Source organism: Anguilla anguilla, chromosome 9 (assembly GCF_013347855.1).
Source record: "Anguilla anguilla isolate fAngAng1 chromosome 9, fAngAng1.pri, whole genome shotgun sequence".
NCBI lineage: Eukaryota > Metazoa > Chordata > Actinopteri > Anguilliformes > Anguillidae > Anguilla > Anguilla anguilla.
Window position 1 is genome coordinate 37,539,536 of NC_049209.1, and position 18,202 is coordinate 37,557,737.

General features: G+C 38.5%; 1 protein-coding gene across 3 annotated transcripts in view; it reads right to left on the bottom strand.

Annotated features, from left to right (window-relative positions):
• rtn2b (reticulon 2b) overlaps nt 1-18,202 on the bottom strand; it is a 149,002-nt gene that overhangs the window by 5,632 nt on the left and 125,168 nt on the right. For all 3 annotated transcript variants that reach the window (XM_035433575.1, XM_035433576.1, XM_035433573.1), the window contains exon 6: nt 16,365-16,423. In XM_035433575.1, coding sequence (XP_035289466.1) covers nt 16,365-16,423 — 59 coding nt within the window. The remainder of the gene's footprint in view (nt 1-16,364; nt 16,424-18,202) is intronic.

Below are 18,202 nucleotides of genomic sequence, written 5' to 3' on the forward strand. Positions count from 1 at the left end.
GACATTCTATCCCGCTTTCGCAGACTTGGCATTTCTCACATGGATCTCCTTTAGTCTCCTTCTATGGAGAGTAATTATAATGTTGTTAACATGTGAATGCGATTTGGGCGGACTTCCTGCTGAGCGAAATTCACATAGTAATGAGTAAAGTTTAACGAAGCATACATGATCTAATTAATCAAATTTAGAACATTTAAAACAATTCATATTATTTGCATTGGAAAGTCGCGATTCTAAGGCTTCTGTCAATGTTTTTGTTGCGTGTGTATGATAACAGCACGTGAAGTTAATCATCCAAATAGAAACGAAAGTAAATTTCATCTTGTCCAGCTCTGCCGGCAGAGCTCTCGACCCCAGAGGGTTAATAAACCGGCGGTTTGTTCCAAGTCAGAGTGATCATTGACTCACACACAAACAAACTAATTTCTACAGCATATGCAGTCAGAAAAGCAATATCCTCAGTTAGCTCCACTACGTATAAAGTAAAAAAACTTTTTTTTTCACAAACTGGATTAGTATTATGGATAGGCCTTAATTACCATCGTGATGGGAATAGGCAGGTGAAACATTCTCATGACGTGCTATGCACAGAAAGGTTGATTGGATAGTTTAATATTAACTTTACGAAAATTAATTATGTAATTTTCGCAAGCAGATGTGCTACTATATGCGCACTGTAGTCGATTTGAAAAGCAAAATGTTGGCATAATAAGGCTAAAACTGTGACAGGATGAGCGGAGCGCATCGCTAAGGGACAGCTTACGAGTGCCTCAGGCCACCCTTTTAAAGGAGGCGCTGGGAAACAGCTTGAGACCTAAAGGAAGACCTTAAGGTATACCTTACGATGCACGTAGCACTAAGGAGACTCTGGGAAACGCAGCCTTGGACAATCCGTTTGTGAAATATACAGGCATTTGTGATGCCTGGGTACCTTCCAAAACAGCTGTGCGTAATACCACACGTGTTGTTTATGGCGTTGTCACCCTTTTTAGTACAGTCTGGCTTGATTGACAATTAATTTATTCAGTAGGTGAGAGTATAAGCTTTCTAACGATGTTTAACATGTCTAATTTTGCTTTTGGAATAGCGTTTTATAGGTCAGCATAACCGAAAATGTTCTTATCATCGCATTCATTTACGCATTCACTCTGTGGTAACAGTAAAAGCACATAAAGGCACCTAAAGAATCGTTGTCAACGCTTTTTCATAATTTCTTGGAAAATACTATTATTATTGAGGACTTCTGGGCATAGCTAAGTCATATGTCACATTGTTTTCTGTAGCAAAACAGAAGCGGATAGAACTATCATTTTGGTTGGTTCAAATCGTGCAAGCTGGCTTTGTCCACAACATTTTTCGGAAAATTTTTTTTCGAAAAGCGCATAGAGACATATTACGAGTGCGTCAAACATCTTGGGCGATTTGGTTTGCCTTGAACATGCCATGGAATAGACCCAGTCTGTTTTTGTTTTGATTTTTCCCATGCGCCAAAGTCTTTGCAAACTTCTTCTTCTTTTTCTTTTAATTTCTGGCAGACTAGGCACAGGTAGTGCATTGCTGCTTCCCGCCGGTTAAAAACAACAACGCATTTGGTCTTTGCAAACGGAAATGATGTGCGTGTTTAGTTGCATATTGAGCGGGGAAGTAAGATCCGAGCACAAGTGGTCGCTCGAGACGCATGTGGAGACGCATTCTGATGCCGTGTGAACTGACATTCATCTCGACTGAATTTAGACACAATCTGGATATATCTAGACACAAAGTACAGGTCTGAACAGGGCCTCATAGACGGGAAGGCATATTCAGTACTCAGAATGTCTTATCAGATATTGAAATAGAGGATAAAGAAGTACTGGGTGAATTACTTAAACTAAAGACAAACAAGGCAGCAGGTCCTAATGGCATATACACAAGAGTACTCAAAGCTGAGATCATTTTTAAACCACTGGCAGATAGGTTTAGACAGTCCTTAGAAACTGGAGAAATACCTGAGGACTGGAAGCTAGGTAATATAATACAAATACGTATATAAGAAAGGGGACCGTACTGATCCAGGAAACTACAGGTCTGTAATTTTAAATTGCATCACATGTAAAATACTGGAATCTATCATTGGAGACAAGTTGGAAGTATTTTTTGAAAATAGCAACATCCTAGATAGCCAGCATGTTTTTCGTAAGGTCATGTCTAACAAACCTTCTGGTATTTTTTGAAGAAGCTACTAAGTGTTTTGAGTATAACAAGGGTTATGATATTATCTGCTTAGATTCCCAAAAGGTATTTGATAAGGTACCACATGAAACTTGTTAGAAAAATGAAGTCAGTAGGAATTAGAGGACATATTTCAGAGTAGATTCGGAGCTGGCTACAGGATAGAACACAAAGAGTAGTAGTAGGAGGGATATTATCTGAGCAGGGAGCTGTTGGAAGTGGAGTCCCACAAGGATCGGTGCTGGGACCACTGCTCTTTCTCATTTATATCAATGACCTTGACAGGGACATTAGTACATTAGTCAAATTTGCAGATGATACAAAACCGGGAGGCCCAGCTAATAGTTTGGAAGCTACTTCAGTAACCCAAGAAGATTTAAATCAAATCCAGAACTGGGCAAAAACCTGGCAAATGAAATTTCATATAGCCAAATGTAACATTCTGCATGTGGGAAATAAAAACATTAGGCAGGATTACTTTATGGGAGGAACAAAATTGGAATGTGCTCACTTTGAAAAAGACTTGGGAGTAATAGTTGATCAAAGCCTTTCTGGTTCTAGGCACTGTGCTATAGCAGGAATAAAGGCCAACAGGATGCTGGGATATATACCCAAAGTATTGAGTATAAATCCAAGGAAGTTATACTTATCTTATACAATACATTTGTTAGACCACACTTGGAGTATTGTGTGCAGTTCTGGGGACTGTACTACAAGAAAGATATAGAGGCTCTGGAAAAGGCTGGAAAAACAGCAACTAAATGGATTCCTGGTATGAAAAATAAAAGATATGAGGATAGACTTAAGATGCTTAATCTCTTTAAGCTTAGTAAAAGGAGACTCAGGGATGATCTTTTTGAGGCTTTTAAATTCATAAAGGAGATCAACAAAGTGAACGACAAGAGATTCTTCAGGTTGAGTTCTGTTAGTAGAATGAGGGGACATAAATAGAAATGAGCAGAAGGTAAATTCCGTACAGACATTAGGAAGATTTTTTTTTCACGCAGAGAGTAGTCAATGTGTGGAATAGCCTGTCCGGTCACATAATAGAGGCAGAAAGAGTTTTTGGGGTTTTTCAAGACTAGGCTTGATACGATGATAGATACTATCCAGTCTGTAGATAATCAGACCACTAATTTAGTCTGGAAAAGCATTCTTCTCATCATTATTTGATTATTGGAAATTCAAATGACAGCCATAACACCAGCAAGTGGCCAACTATTGACAAAATTACTCAGTGGCCATACAATCATACCTTTTATGACTGTCCCAAGTTTCATATATCTCACTCATTAGGTCAAAACAAGGAGCAGAGGAAAACTGCTAATAGCATTTCCAAAACAGTGGCAATCCAACTTGGTGGCGAGACATAAGAGACATATTATGTTCCATATTAGTACATTTATGACTATGACAAGTTTAAAATGTCTGCAATGTGGCCGTCTGGGTAGTGTAGAGGTATGAGCACTCGCCTACCACCGCAGAGACCTGGGTTCAATCAGCAGCAGCGGTACTTGGTCAGACGTTGGTCAGACGTTCCTACGAACACAATTGGCAGTGTTCGCGGGTGGGAAGCCAATGAGGGTATGAGTCCTGATCGCTGCATTAGCGACTCCTACTGGTTGGTCGGGGCGCCTGTCCAGCGTGGAGGGGATCTGGGGGAGATAGCGTGAACCTCCGTGCGCGTTATGCTCTCCCAGTGAAACTCCTCGGCTGGCGACTCCACATGTATCGGAGGAGGCATGTGGCAGTCTACACCCTCTCCAGACCGACAGTGCATCGACCAGGAATGTGGATGGTCCACACGGGGAATCAGTATAACAACTAAATTGGGGAGAAAATGGGAGAAAAATGGCAACAAAAAAAATGTCTGCAATGTAACAGTGATTTTACATTTTAAATAAATATGTGCTCTACCTTATGGTCATAGTACTGTTGAGACAATTCATGCCAAATTCACCAAATGTGGTGATCCATTCAAAGATGTAGGAGAAGACATTTAAAATGTTTTTCAAAAAATTCTAAATGTAGAATTTAGAAACCTAATATGGAGAAAAAAGAATCGTCACACTAGGCAAAACAGTAGAAAACAAACAACATCTAATGTCAAATTTCACTCGGTGGTGGTGCTAGGGGGGGTGAATGAACTGATACAAAACTTGATGTCTGGATACCTTGCTTGGTCATCTATCAACACACAAAATAATAATAATAATAATAATAATAATAATAATAATAACAAATATAGCTGCAAGCAGTGATTACGGGGGCCAAGCAGCAAGCACAACACGCCATTGCAACATTTGAGCTACCATGTGGTCACTCAGAGTGACCTTGGAGTCACCGTCAATCATTATGCAAAGTTTTGTGACACCAAAACGGGCGGTTACATAGTGTTATCAAATCATACAGGATTAGTAGCATTTGAAGCATTTTTCAAAAAAGTCTAATTTGCATAAGATCTAATGGGCGGAGCTTATGGGTCCTTGTGGGAAATGTGTTACGCTAGACGAGTTACGCATATGTCCAAAATATCATGACTGTTGCTCAAATGGGGCAGGAGATATGCTTGTTCAAATTTGTCCAAAAACCACACCTATTAGCTCATGATAGCGCCACCTTATGGTCAATCGGCTTCATATTTGCTCCCTGTCCATTTGGAGGGTTAGCCTCCGCTTATGTGTGCTGATATGCCTACGAAGTTTTGTGTTGTTAGGTCAAACCTTTTAGAAGTTATACACCTTTATGTGAAAAGCCAATGCCGTCTGCAATATTCATTGGCTCATAGTGGCATTGTTTTTTAACTTTCCAAAAATCCGATATGTTAATTAGTAGACATTGCTTCATAGATTATGTATACCAAGTTTCGTGCAGAGCAGTGAAAAATCCTAGGAGGAGTTCAACTGTTTATAGTTTTGCATAAAATTCAAAATGGCGGAAAATCTAAGTAACCGGAAGTGACGGGTCCTCGAGGCAAATTTGTTCCTCATGAGGAGTGGCATATGTGTGCAAAATTTCATAATTCTAGGTCAAACGGGGCATGAGATATGCCTGTTCAAAGTTTGCTATTTCAATCGCTTGCTATAGCGCCCCCCTTTGGCTAAGCGATGTTAAATTTGTTTCATGGCCTGTTGGCATGATCCTCTACCATTCTGCAAAGTTTTGTAAAAATCGACCAGTCGGTTATAGGGGCTGCCATAGACTTCCATGGCAGAAAAATAATAAAACTAACTATAGCAATAGGGTACCTCTGCACCTTCAGTGCTTGGCCCTCTAATAATAATAATGAAAAGTTCTCACAATTAAAATAAGTGCCTTTACACCTTTGGTGCTTGGCTCCTAAATATAGCTAGAAGCAGAGATACATGGGGTCCAAGCAAAAAGGGTAGAATTTGGAAACAATGATCCTGTTACATTGCAAAACTGCAGCCAGATTAATAATCACAAACCAAATTACCAATTCAATATGATGGGCATTATGGTTTATTGGTGCAAATATCATCTGTAGTCAGACAAATGATCACACCAACAACAATATATTTACTTGTAGTGGCCATATTGTTTTGAAATGTTAACATTTTTTGATAATTGTTACATTTCATACTCTAGAGAATCTCTCTAGCCTAATTTTGGTAATGACAGCCTAAACAGCCCCAGGCTAGTTCGCAAAATTAGGTTTAGCAAAAAATGCAAAATGGCAGAAAATTTTGGCTGGCACAAATTAAATTTGGAATATATGCTTTGTTTGGCATGAGCCAAGGTTTCTGGGTAAAAATTAATTTGCTCAAAGTCTTTTTATTGGTATTCAGAATCATACAAACTACAATAAATCACCGATACATTTGGATAAACATAATAAACCCCCCCCCCATGTTTCCCTATTATAGTATTATTGTACTGTTCAGTAATCAAACAGAATCGATTTTATAAATAATTACATAAACATATAAATAGATTCAATGTGAAATTGTAGGTGAAACACAAATAATAAAATAAATAAAATTAAAAATATAATAACAATGGAAATAAATGAAAATGTATAAGTAGTAAGAAAGAGAAAAAAAACACATACAAAAATATAAAATAAAATTTAAAAGTTATAAATAAATAAGTTAACTATATATAATATGGGGTCAGTAGTACGAATCTGCAATATCAGTGGTGCCCATTTTTTCTATATGGGTTAAACATGGTTGCCATATAGCATAACATTTCTGAGCACAGCCTCTTGTAGAATAGCGAATTTTCTCCAGTGTCAAATGATGTATAAGGTCTTTGATCCATAGCTTAAAGGTTGGAGGAAATTTGTTCTTCCATTTAAGCAGTATGAGTCGTCTAGCTAAAAGAGATGCAAAAGCTATCATATTTTTTGCCTGGCGACTAAGATGTATATCTTGTGGAGCGACTCCAAATACTGCAGTAGCAGCAGAAGGCTCTATGGATATTTCCAAAACATCTGAAAAGGTTTTAAATATTGATTGCCAGAAACTATTTAGTTTTGGACAAAACCAAAACGTGTGAACGGGTGGCTGGTGCTTGCCTGCATCGATCACACATAGGATTAACACTAGGCGTGAATTTAGCTAGCTTTACTTTAGACCAGTGAAGACGATGTAAAACCTTAAACTGGATAATTGTAATGTCGTAAGCAAATTGAAGAGGAATGTATCCTATCTAAAGCTTTCTTCCAAACTTCATCAGGCAACTGTTCCCCAGATCTTCCTCCCATTGATTCCTTAACAAAGCCAGGGGTTCCAGATTATGTGACTTTAATAAGGAGTAAACTATCCCAATAGACCCTTTGGAACATGGATTAAGTTTCAAAATGGAATCTCAAAGAGAGCTGGGTGGTTGTGATGGGAAATAAGTGGAGGATGCTGATATAAAATTGCCCAGTTGCAAAAATCTAAAAAAATGAGAATGGGGGATATTAAACTTTAGCCTTAGCTGATCAAAGGACATGAAAGTATTATCAATAAACATATCTCTTATTGTGGTGACCCCTCTTTTAACACAAACATCAAAAGCTCTGTAATTGATAGTGTAAATAGGTGATTTCTCACTATAGGAACATAGACTGAGAGGTCACTGAGTGAAAGAAAGCGCCTGAATTGTGCCCAGATCTTAAAAGAATGTTCCACGACCAGATTTGGAGTGTACCTGGATATAGGTTCAGATATGGGGAGTTTTGAGCAGAGCAGGGCATATAAGGAAGTGGGGCCACAGGATAAGTTCTCCAATTGTAACCATTTGGGGGCAGTGTCATGGGATGGAAGCCCCTTCCAATATAACATACTCCTTATATTAGCAGCCCAGTAATAGAATTGAAAATTAGGGAGAGATAGTCCGCCGTGTTGACGGTGCCGCTGTAGCATGCCTTTACGTATTCAAGGGTTTTTCTTGTTCCAAATAAATTGAGATATCAATTTGTCTATGGACAAAAAAAAAGATTTTGTTAAAAAGATAGGAATGCATTGAAATACATATAAGAATTTGGGCAGCACATTCATTTTGATTGTATTGATTCTTCCTCCTAATGATAAAGGTAGTGAGTGGGGAAGAATAGAGCACCCTTATCCAAGAGACAAATCTCGAACTGAAACCAAATTGCTTGAGGGTATAAAAAAGATAATCCCACTCCACCCGATCAAATGCCTTCTCACCGTCAAGCGATATTAATATTTCCGGAATATCTGGTGGAGTGGGGTCATAGAGGATATTAAATAGGCATTGTGTATTAAAAAACTTTTTTTTAAATAAAGCCTGTTTGATCATCAGATACAATTAAGGGTAAAACAGCTTCTAAATGGCAGGCTAGCATCTTGGAGAGAATTTTACTGTCTACATTTAAGAGTGAAATAGGGCGAAATGTGCTGCATTCCAAAGGATTTTTATGTTGATATAACCGCCTGTTGCATGGTCGGAGGAAGGGAGCCAGTAATAAATTATTCTTCAAATATGGAGAGCAAAATAGGGGCAAGTTGGTGAACTTCTTAAAAAATTCACTTGGGAACCCATCAGGTCCCGGAGATTTTCCATTTTGCATGGAATTGATTGCATTTGTAAGCTCCTCTATGGAAAAAGGTTCTTCCAGACCAACTGCAGTCTCATTATTAATTACGAATTTTCCAAAAAATGAATCAAACAAAGAGTCATTCCCAAGAGATTCCGTGGTATACAACTTTGAGTAAAATTTGTGAAAACACAGATTAATCTCTGAATGATCTATGTGCTTGGTGCCCAATTCATCATTTATCTCAGCTATAGATTGATCTGCGTTTTTTTGATGGAGCTGATGAGCAAGAATTTTCCCAGTCTTTTCGCCAAATTCATATGTCCTACTCTGTGTTTTATTAATTAGGTTTTCGGTGCGTCTGGTTGATAAGAGGTTGAACTCAGTTTGAAGGGCTGTTTAAATAAATTGTTAGATGGGGCAAGAGCCAGTGTCACATCTAAATTTAGAATATCGTTCGTTAATTGTTCTTGCATTATGACGTTTTCTGAGTTGTGCATTGTACGATATAATTTGTCCCCTGAAGTATGCCTTAATTGATTCCCACACTATTGAAGAAGACATTCCCGGGGTATGGTTATGTTCAAGAAAGGAGGTTATTTCAGTTGAGATAAAATGTACAAAACCTTCATCAGAGAGCAATAATGAATTGAGACGCCAAGGACGATAGTTGGTGTGAGAAGTTGGTATACGTAGGGTCATCAATAAAGGGGCGTGGTCTGAAATATCTATTGCCTGATATTCAGACTTACTCATTAATGGAAGAAGCTTCTTATCCAGAAAGAAATAATCTATGGATGAGTATGTCCCATGAACAGGTGAGAAGAAGGAATAGCTTTTAGATGTAGGATTCTGAAAGCGCCATGCATCAGATAACCCATTTGTATTGAGGAATAACTGGATTGCAAGAGCTGCTTTGGAAGTGGTCCCAGTTTTTGGTGAGCTACAGTCTGGGGCAGGTGATAGTGCACAATTCATATCCCCTCCGAGAATAAGATAGTGTGTATCCATATTTGGGAGCTGGGCAAAAAAAATTGTGAAAAATGAATTGTCATCCCAGTGTGGTGCATAAACATTAGCCAGGATGACTGGTGTATTGTATAGTCTGCCTACTACAATTATGTAATGTCCTGAAGAGTCTTGTTCAACCTTTGACACAGTGAATGGGATGTTCTTATAGAGGATATGCACATGACGTCACAGTAGGTGGAAGTCACTGCGGTTACACCCACTGAGTGGCAGAAAGACTACTGAGTGATAGCCTTAGCGTTCAGCTTGAATGCTGTGAAAAAACACAAAAAACACATCTAAAATGGGAAAGAGCTGTTGTGCGATTGACTGTACAAATAGATTCAACAAGAAATCGGAGTTATCTTTTTTACAGACTGCCGAAAGATAAACAAAAGAGAAGCAAATGGATCGCTGCAATTCGCAGAAATAACTGGAATCCAGGCACCGAAACGTGGATTTGCGGTTGTCATTTTGTGTCAGGCATGTTGGATTTTTGGGTAAAATCATACCTTAAGTTATGTAGGCTACTGTATTGACTACTCATCAATTAAATATTCAGCATCTTTCATTTATATTCTGTGTAACTGTAAAGTTTTTGTCAGCATTTATTAAAAAACATCCATGATGATGAGCCTTGTGTTCTACAAACAAATGGGGGATGGTTAGATAGTATTAGCTAGCCAAGCATATAAATTATTAAGGTATGATTTTACCCAAAAATCCAACATACCTGACACAAAATAACCGCAAATCCACGTTTCGGTGCCTAGATTCGAGTTGTTTCTGCGAACTTTAAGCTTAGGGTTGTAACTAGGTAGCTGTTTTGTAGGTGACTTAGTAAAGTTAACTACTGCTTGTAGTTAAGACTTTACAAAGTCTTAACTACTGCTTGTATTTTTGCATAGGCTGCGTTGTTGCTGTTCTCGTTTGTGTTAGTGTTGAACAGTTTAACCTTCAGGGTCCAAGTTGAACTATGCGGTTGTTCCCTGCACTTGGACCTCTCTAGGGTTTTTGTCATACTTGTTCCTGGTTATGGTTATACACTTTGTTGTACGTCGCTCTGGATAAGAGCGTCTGCCAAATGCCTGTAATGTAATGTAATGTACAACTTAACCAAGCTCTTTGACTGCATGATAATGTCATCTAAATAAAATGTGAATGAAAGAGTATGTTTTCAGTAAGCATTTCCCAATGGATTCTGTATCAATAAAGCTACACATTCATTAGATGTTGTCCCTCACTGCTAAATAGTGTGCTCTTTTAATAAAATACCCTATAGATTATATTGTTATAATCAGTCCTTTGTTGGTTACAAACGATTTCAAAACTTGCGTCACCTGACTTGCGCACCTTTTATTTTTAAATGCAGGATAAATGTTGCGCAAACATCTGTGAAAAGCCTAACAACGTTGTATGCTATGTAGAAATTCAGTAGGTGACTTATTTATGAGCTGTTTTTCGTCACTAAAGACTAAAGACAATATATCACCAAAAAAAAAAATCTCTTGTAGTTAACTTTGTTGATCCCCTTTATGAATTTAAAAGCCTCAATCAAATCACCCCCTTTCTCCTTTTACTAAGCTTGAAGAGGTTAAGCATCTTAAGTCTTTCCCCATAGCTTTTATCTTTCATACCAAGAATCAGTTTTGTTGCTCTTCTTTGAACTTTTTCCAGAGCCTCTATATGTTTCTTGTAGTACGGTCTCCAGAACTGCTCACAATACAGAAGTGTGGTCTAACAAATGTATTGTATAAGCTAAGTATAACTTCCTTGGATTTATACTCAATACTTTTGGCTGTATATCCCAGCATCCTGTTGGCCTTTTTCTTTTACTGCTATTGTACTGTGTCTAGAACTGGAAAGGCTTTGATGAACCACTACTCCCAAGTCTTTTTCAAACTGAGCACATTCCAAATTTTCCTCCCATAAAGTAATCCTGCCTAATGTTTGTATTTCCCACATGCAGAACTTTACATTTGGTTATATTAAATTTCATTTGGCAGGTTTTGTCCCTGTCAAGGTCATTGATATAAATGAGGAAGAGCAGTGGTCCCAGCACCGATCCTTGTGGGACTCCACATCTAACAGCTCCCTGCTCAGATAATATCCCTCCTACTACTACTCTTTTTGTTCTACCCTGTAGCCAGTTCTGAATCCACTCTGAAATACATCTTCTAATTCCTACTTTTTTCCAGTTTCTAAGGACTGTCTAACAATACATGCCAGTGGATTAAAAATGATTTCAGCTAACTCATTGAGTACTGTTGGGTATATGCCATCAGGACCTGCTGCCTTGTTTGTCTTTAGTTTACGTAGTTCATGCAGTACTTTATCCTCTATTTCAATATCTGATAAGACTTTCGGAGTACTGAATATGCCTTCCAGTCTATTAGTAACCTCTTCTCTAGTAAAACTCTCAACAAAATAACTATTTAAGGCATCAGCAATATCTTTATTCTTAGAAAGCAATGGTCCGTCTTCATTGGTGATGCATCTGATGTCCTCTTTGACTTTCCTTTTCCTACTACAGAAAGAAACATTTAGGATCACTTTTTGCATCTTGGGAAATTTGCCTTTCAAAGAGCCTCTTCGCTTCCTGTAGTTATTTTTTAACTTTAGCATGCATATTACAATATTTAGCCTTATTACTCTCAGTGGTCATTTTTATGTATCTTATGCAGTTTTGTTTTTTTCTCAAACTCTCCCATATGGCTTAGTTCATCCACTGGGGGGAGCGCTTCTTCAACGTACTTTTCCTGACCTTTGGAATAAATTCACTTTGCGCCTCAAGAATAACCCTTTTGAACCTACCCCACTTTTCATCTTGCAGTTAAGAAGTTTCACTCAGTCAATATTACTTAAATTTTCTCGCATCTTGTTGAAATTGGCTCATCTAAAATTAAAAATTCTGACCACAGAGGAGGCCTTGTAATTTGTCATAATACATCAAATTTAACTGCAGAATGATCGCTAGTCCCAAGTGACTCAATGACCTCTATGCTACAAATTCTGTCCGGATCATTACATCACCAGATCCAGAACTGATTTCCCTCTTGTGGGCTGATTGACATACTGTGCCAAAACAATTGTAACATCTAAAAATTCTTCCTCACTTTTTCCTTGTCCTGTCATCATTTCCCAATTAATAGCAGGGTAATTGAAGTTACCCATAATGATAGTCTCACAATCCCGACAAGCTTGTTTTATTTTTCCAAAGAGCCTTGAATTCACACTACTGTCTGAAGCTGGCGGCCGGTAATACACTCCTACCATAAGGCCATTTTCATATTCCCCTATGCGATTTATCCAAATATCCTCTCTAGACACCAGCTGGTCAGTTTATGGAATTTTCTGAACATTAAAATTTTCTTTTACATAGAGAGCTACACCCCCACCTCTCTTACTGGATCTATCCTTCCTAATGAGTTTATACCCTTCTATATTATATTCATCCCCATCCTAATCCCCAAGCCATGTCTCTGTATTCCCAACTATGTCACAACCCCCCCCCCCCCCATTTATAGCAACCTCAAGTTCCAAAAATCTATTTTTCATACTTCAAGCATTTAAGCAAAGACATTTAGGGATAATTACTTCTACACATCCTCTCCCGTTCCCTCATCCCCCGCCATCCCAAACCACCCTTACTACAACTTTGCTTTAACAAGACTTCATTAGTGTTCACACTATTATAGGAAGCCCTGACGGAAGCTTCCCTCCTGGCAGTCTGCACTTTCCTACCTTTTTCATTTTCTGACCTCCCTGCCCCCCAAGTCCCTAGTTTAAATAATCTTGTACTACTTTAAGCGTACGCTGGCCCAGTACAGCAGTACCCCTCTGGTTCAGGTGCACTACCCAGAATGGAATCACTCCAGTTATAATAAATAATAAATAAATAAAACTTTGCTATCTTTATACTAAATAACAATAACTGAAGGAACAATTGTACAAGGAAATATGTTAATTATGTCTCAGAACAAAATACAGCCAAAATTTAGCTGGGATAAATGTATGATATTATAACAATAACAATAAGGGCAAACTATCTCACTACAATAATATTTTGCTCCCGGGGGTTGAAAGACCACACAAAAAACCTTTGTTCAGCAAGAAGGAGGCCAAATTATCTAACCGGCTAGTTTGCTAGTCGAGTGCTTAACGGAGAAAAAAGTGGAAAAGCCCCCCAGTCCCTTAACAATCACAAAAATTTTTCGCCTTAGGAGGAAAACCGTCTTACCTTACTTGTAATATGGGGGTTTTGTTTGAACAAAAAGCCCAAACTAATATCAAATACACACTTTAAAGCACAATACAATAATGTAACTAACTTTTTCAAACTCCCCTCACTCTTTCCACCACAAACAGGAAGTATGTGTCAGACACAAGCAATTGGGAAAGAGCACAAGCTTCGAGCAGGAGCCGTGTTGTAACAACAAGGTAGTTTTGCCAACAATACCTTCGGCTACTGTTGGCTTTATCTTGTTGCTATGATGGAATACACATTTTTAGTGGTAAAAGTATGTTCTTATGCATGCCCAGATAGACACTATTGTCCAGTGTGTTATGCGTGGGGGTATAGTTGCAGATGAGACTGCAGGGAGGGCGTGCTTGTTAAATGGACGTCCAGCGCAACAATGCTGGTGCTTAGAAACTCAGTCTTCGGCAAAGTTGTCCTGAATCGTCTACTAATAAAGCTAGAACATAGAGTTTGTGTTTTCAACTCATAATTTGTTTGCAGGAACACAGAAAGTCTGAGCTGAGCAATCTTAGGATGCTGGCGTCATGGCCGCTAGGTGATTGAACAAACAAGCTAATGAAAGTAGATTAAGACTCCAGGTTTAGCCCAATCCAACCACATGGTGGTGCGATTGAGATCCAAATATCTGAAAAATTCTCAAAAATTCATTTAAAATCGCAATTCCTTTACAGAGACTTAAAACTTGCTACAATGACTAAAGCCCTCATTAAAAACACAGGTAAGTGCTAATTGGGTCGGTGCCATATTGATTTGGCCGCCATTTTGTATTCTATTTATTATTTTTCTTATTCTCATTTTCTTTCCACCTAGACATACCATTCAAATTGTATAATATTCATCTTGGTTCAGGGTAGCGTGGTTGTTGAAGTTTGTTGAAATTCAAAATCTTTTTTGAAATATTTTAAGTTTTTTGGGGAAAAAAATCCCATAGATGAATGGGGAATGAAAAGTTAAATGCAGAAATGGCTAATGTTAAGCCATTGGATGACAACCAATAGGAGACATGGAAATAGTACATGTGATGCTATTTCAGCGAATAGGACAGAGATGGAAAAAAAGAAAAGACCCCATTTTGTGGTTGGGAAGTAAGCTACCAAGCTGATTAGATACAACCTTATAATAGTGGCAACAACAATATCACAACAGACAGGCATCATACATTTATAAAACAAGGTTTTCAATTGCAAATTAGCATACAGACATGAAAAGTGCCTTTAGCTTCTTGCCTGTATTACCACACTATGTTAAAAGCATACTGCCATTGGACTCTGAAGCAATGGAAATGCATTCTCTGGAGTGATGAAGCACGATTCACTATCTGGCAGTCTGATGGATGAATCTGTGTTTGGCGGAAGGCATAGTGCCAACCGTACTGGCCCAAACAGTGCTAGATTAGTGCCTATTGTACAGTCTGGTGGAGGAGGAATAATGGTCTCAGGCTGTTTTTCATGGTTTTGGCTAGGCCCCTAGTTCCAGTGAAGGAATGTCTTAATGCCACAGCATAGAATACAGAGAATTGTGTGCCTCCAACTTTGTGGCAATATTTTTGGGAAGGCCCTTTCCAGTTTCAGCATAACAATGCCCCTGAACACAAACCAAGGTCCACAAAGAAATGGTTTGCCGAGTTTGGTGGGGAAGAACTTGACTGGCCTGCACTAAGCCCTGACCTCTACCCCTACAAACACCTAAAGGATAATTTAGAATGCTGACTGCGAGCCAGGCTTTACGCCCAACATCAGTGCCCAACCTCACTAATGCTCTTGTCGCTGAATGGAAGCAAATCCCCGCACCCAAGTTCCAAAATCTACTGGAAAGCCTTACCAGAAAAGCGAAGCCTGTAAAAGCAGCAAAGGGGGTCCAACTCTTTATGCCCATGGTTTTGGAATGAGTTGTTCCAGTACATATTGTTCCAGTCCGCATACTTTTGCACGTTATTTGTTGATTCCATCACGGATTGAAGCCATTTTGGAAGTATAATTAGCCAGATTCCTCTGTCCAAACTTTTAGCCTAAACACATGGGTGAGACCTATGAAACTCATGTAAAGGGTACATCCCTTTGGCCACAGCATTCTCTTGGCAATGATTGGCCACGTGTTAAGTGGTGTAATATTGAAGTAAAAACTCCTTACGTGTACACTGCACAGGGACTGGCCCAGAATAAGGAGCATTGGTTGCTCAGGGCACTGTTTTAATGAACAGGGTGGGACAGATGTATGCTCCTGTGTTCCTTATTCTGGGGCAGTCCCAGTGAAGTGTCTGGATAAGGAGTTTTTACTCTAAATTTGACAGTTTGACTGTCCTGGCTGTGGAGCACCTACACAGACCTCTTATTTATCTGGCTTGAAGCACTTTGGGCATATTCTTTATCTTGGTGTAATATTGGCTGTGTGTTGGACCCCATGTATTCCTGCTTGCAGCTATATTTTTATTATAGCATGAATTCAGTGTAGACTATACACTGAATTGGCTATAATGAATTGGCGCAATGACAAAATCTACAGAGAACAAATTTAAGGATAGTTAAGTTAGCTTAGCCTTTTCCAACACATAGACTTATTGCAGAATAAGGATTTACAGGAAGAATTTATTTACTGTAAATTTCACCTGCTATAACATTTTGACAAGAATACTATGCAGATCTACATCTACATACTGTATACATGCTCTACAGCAATTATTTGATTGCACCAAGTAATACTGCTGTGAAAACCACATAAATCATTACAGTGTAACAGTGTAAACTATCAATGCTATCAATACTTTTATTACAACATTACTAGCACATCAGAATTAATAGCTACAGCAACCCCTATGACATATCCAGGCACTTTTAACCAAATGCAGGCAGAAATATGAAAACCAATACTTACAGGTTTGTAATTTTTTTAATTGGAGAGGAAACTGCTGTCCCAATCTTTTCAATCTGTTCCTGTGACAGAAACAGAGATCTGAGTTTATGGACTTGCATTCATTCTCTGCAATGACATGATATACATCTTCAGTGCAGCTAACTCCTGATGCTCATGCTGCTCTCGCATCCCCCCCCCCACCTTGTGTTACTATTGACATAGCTAAAATTAGGCCATTCTTATCATTAGAAGATGTAGAGAAATTGATTCATGCTTTTGTCATGTCTAGCCTAAAATACCGCAGATAACTACCGTTATTTTCCTGCCCTAAAATCTCACTGAAGAATCTCCACTACCTTCATAATGCCGCCGCTCACATCTTGACTAGAACTAGGAAGTATGAGTGCATTATCCCAGTTCTAGCATTGCTTTACTTGCTTACCAATTAATAATAGGACATATTTTAAGGTTTTGCTTCTGAGTTTTAAAGCATTGCATGGACTTGACAGTTTAAATAACCAACCTGCTTCTACCCTACAAGCCCACAAGGTCACTTTGTACTCAAAATGCAGGCTATGTGATGTGTGGTAAAACTTTCTCCAACAGAACCTCATTTGGAACATTCTTCCAATTCATAAGGCAATCAGATACAGTCACAATATTTAAGTTTAGATTAAAAGTGTGCCTCTATGATCATAGTCTGGAGACAGGGCAGAAGAAGTGGCAATCTTTCCTTACTGTGACCGGTGAACAGCTGTGACCCAAAACCTTGATAAGCGAGTAGGGTTGTAGGGTCATAGGTTATCGATCTCTGTAGAAAAATCCTGGTAGGGTCACTTGTGGAGGCTCCCCACATGATGTCCCTGTTGCTATCGATGGCACTTCCCTAACTGCCCGCTCTCAATTTTGATCTTCCTATAGGTGCATAATTGTAAAGGTAAATGACAACACCCTATAATATGCATATGCAGGTTTTTCTGCATATATTGGTGTTAATCAAAGAAACACATTTCCAATGGTAACATGAGACTAGTTACATCCTCAGATTATGAAGTTTGGGGCTTTATAAAAAAAAAAAAAGATGTGCGGAAACACTGATGCGCAGCAACTTCATGGCTTACTGTGATGTGTGTTGTGATAATATCCAAATAGATGTGGAAAAATGTTTTTGTTTGTTTCTTAACACCCAGGTAAGCTTTTAGCAAATGACTGACCATACAGCTGTGTGCTTATTATATGCCTGTGACCAGATAGATGTTTCTGTTCCATTAATCACTTGGAGCATCAAGAAGATGAGGCTGTCAACACATCAGGCAAATTAGCTGAACATATTTAACATTAAACACTGAGCTAACTTAAAGAGTCAAACATGTTGAGGAGTAAAATCATTTTCTTTATTAAAATTCTGTAAACATGTAACAGCAAAAAGCACGTTGTTTTTTGGTCACCTAGCATCCAATTCCTGCTAGCATACACTCTGAAAACCATGTCAAAGACAGACAACTTTTAGAAAATTATTTGATTTATGGAAAATGAAAATAAAGCCTTATACACAAAAATTGCGTCCGATTTTTACTTTAGCTCACTCAAAAACAGTTTTTTAGAAGTATTTCTCACAAAGGCTATCACATTGCTCCGTTCCTTTGGGAGGCAGTTTGAGAACTGAGTTGCACATGTACAAACCTGAAATGGCTATGGTAGCTGTGTTGTACATTGACTGAGTTACATTTATTGAGTGTTACATTTATGGGGACCCTACGTTTGCGAAAGGAGGGACTATTTTAAAATCAAAATAAAACATGACTCGATCTTTAGGAACAGTTACCTGTTATAGAAGTTGAAAGATGGTGACTCTGGAG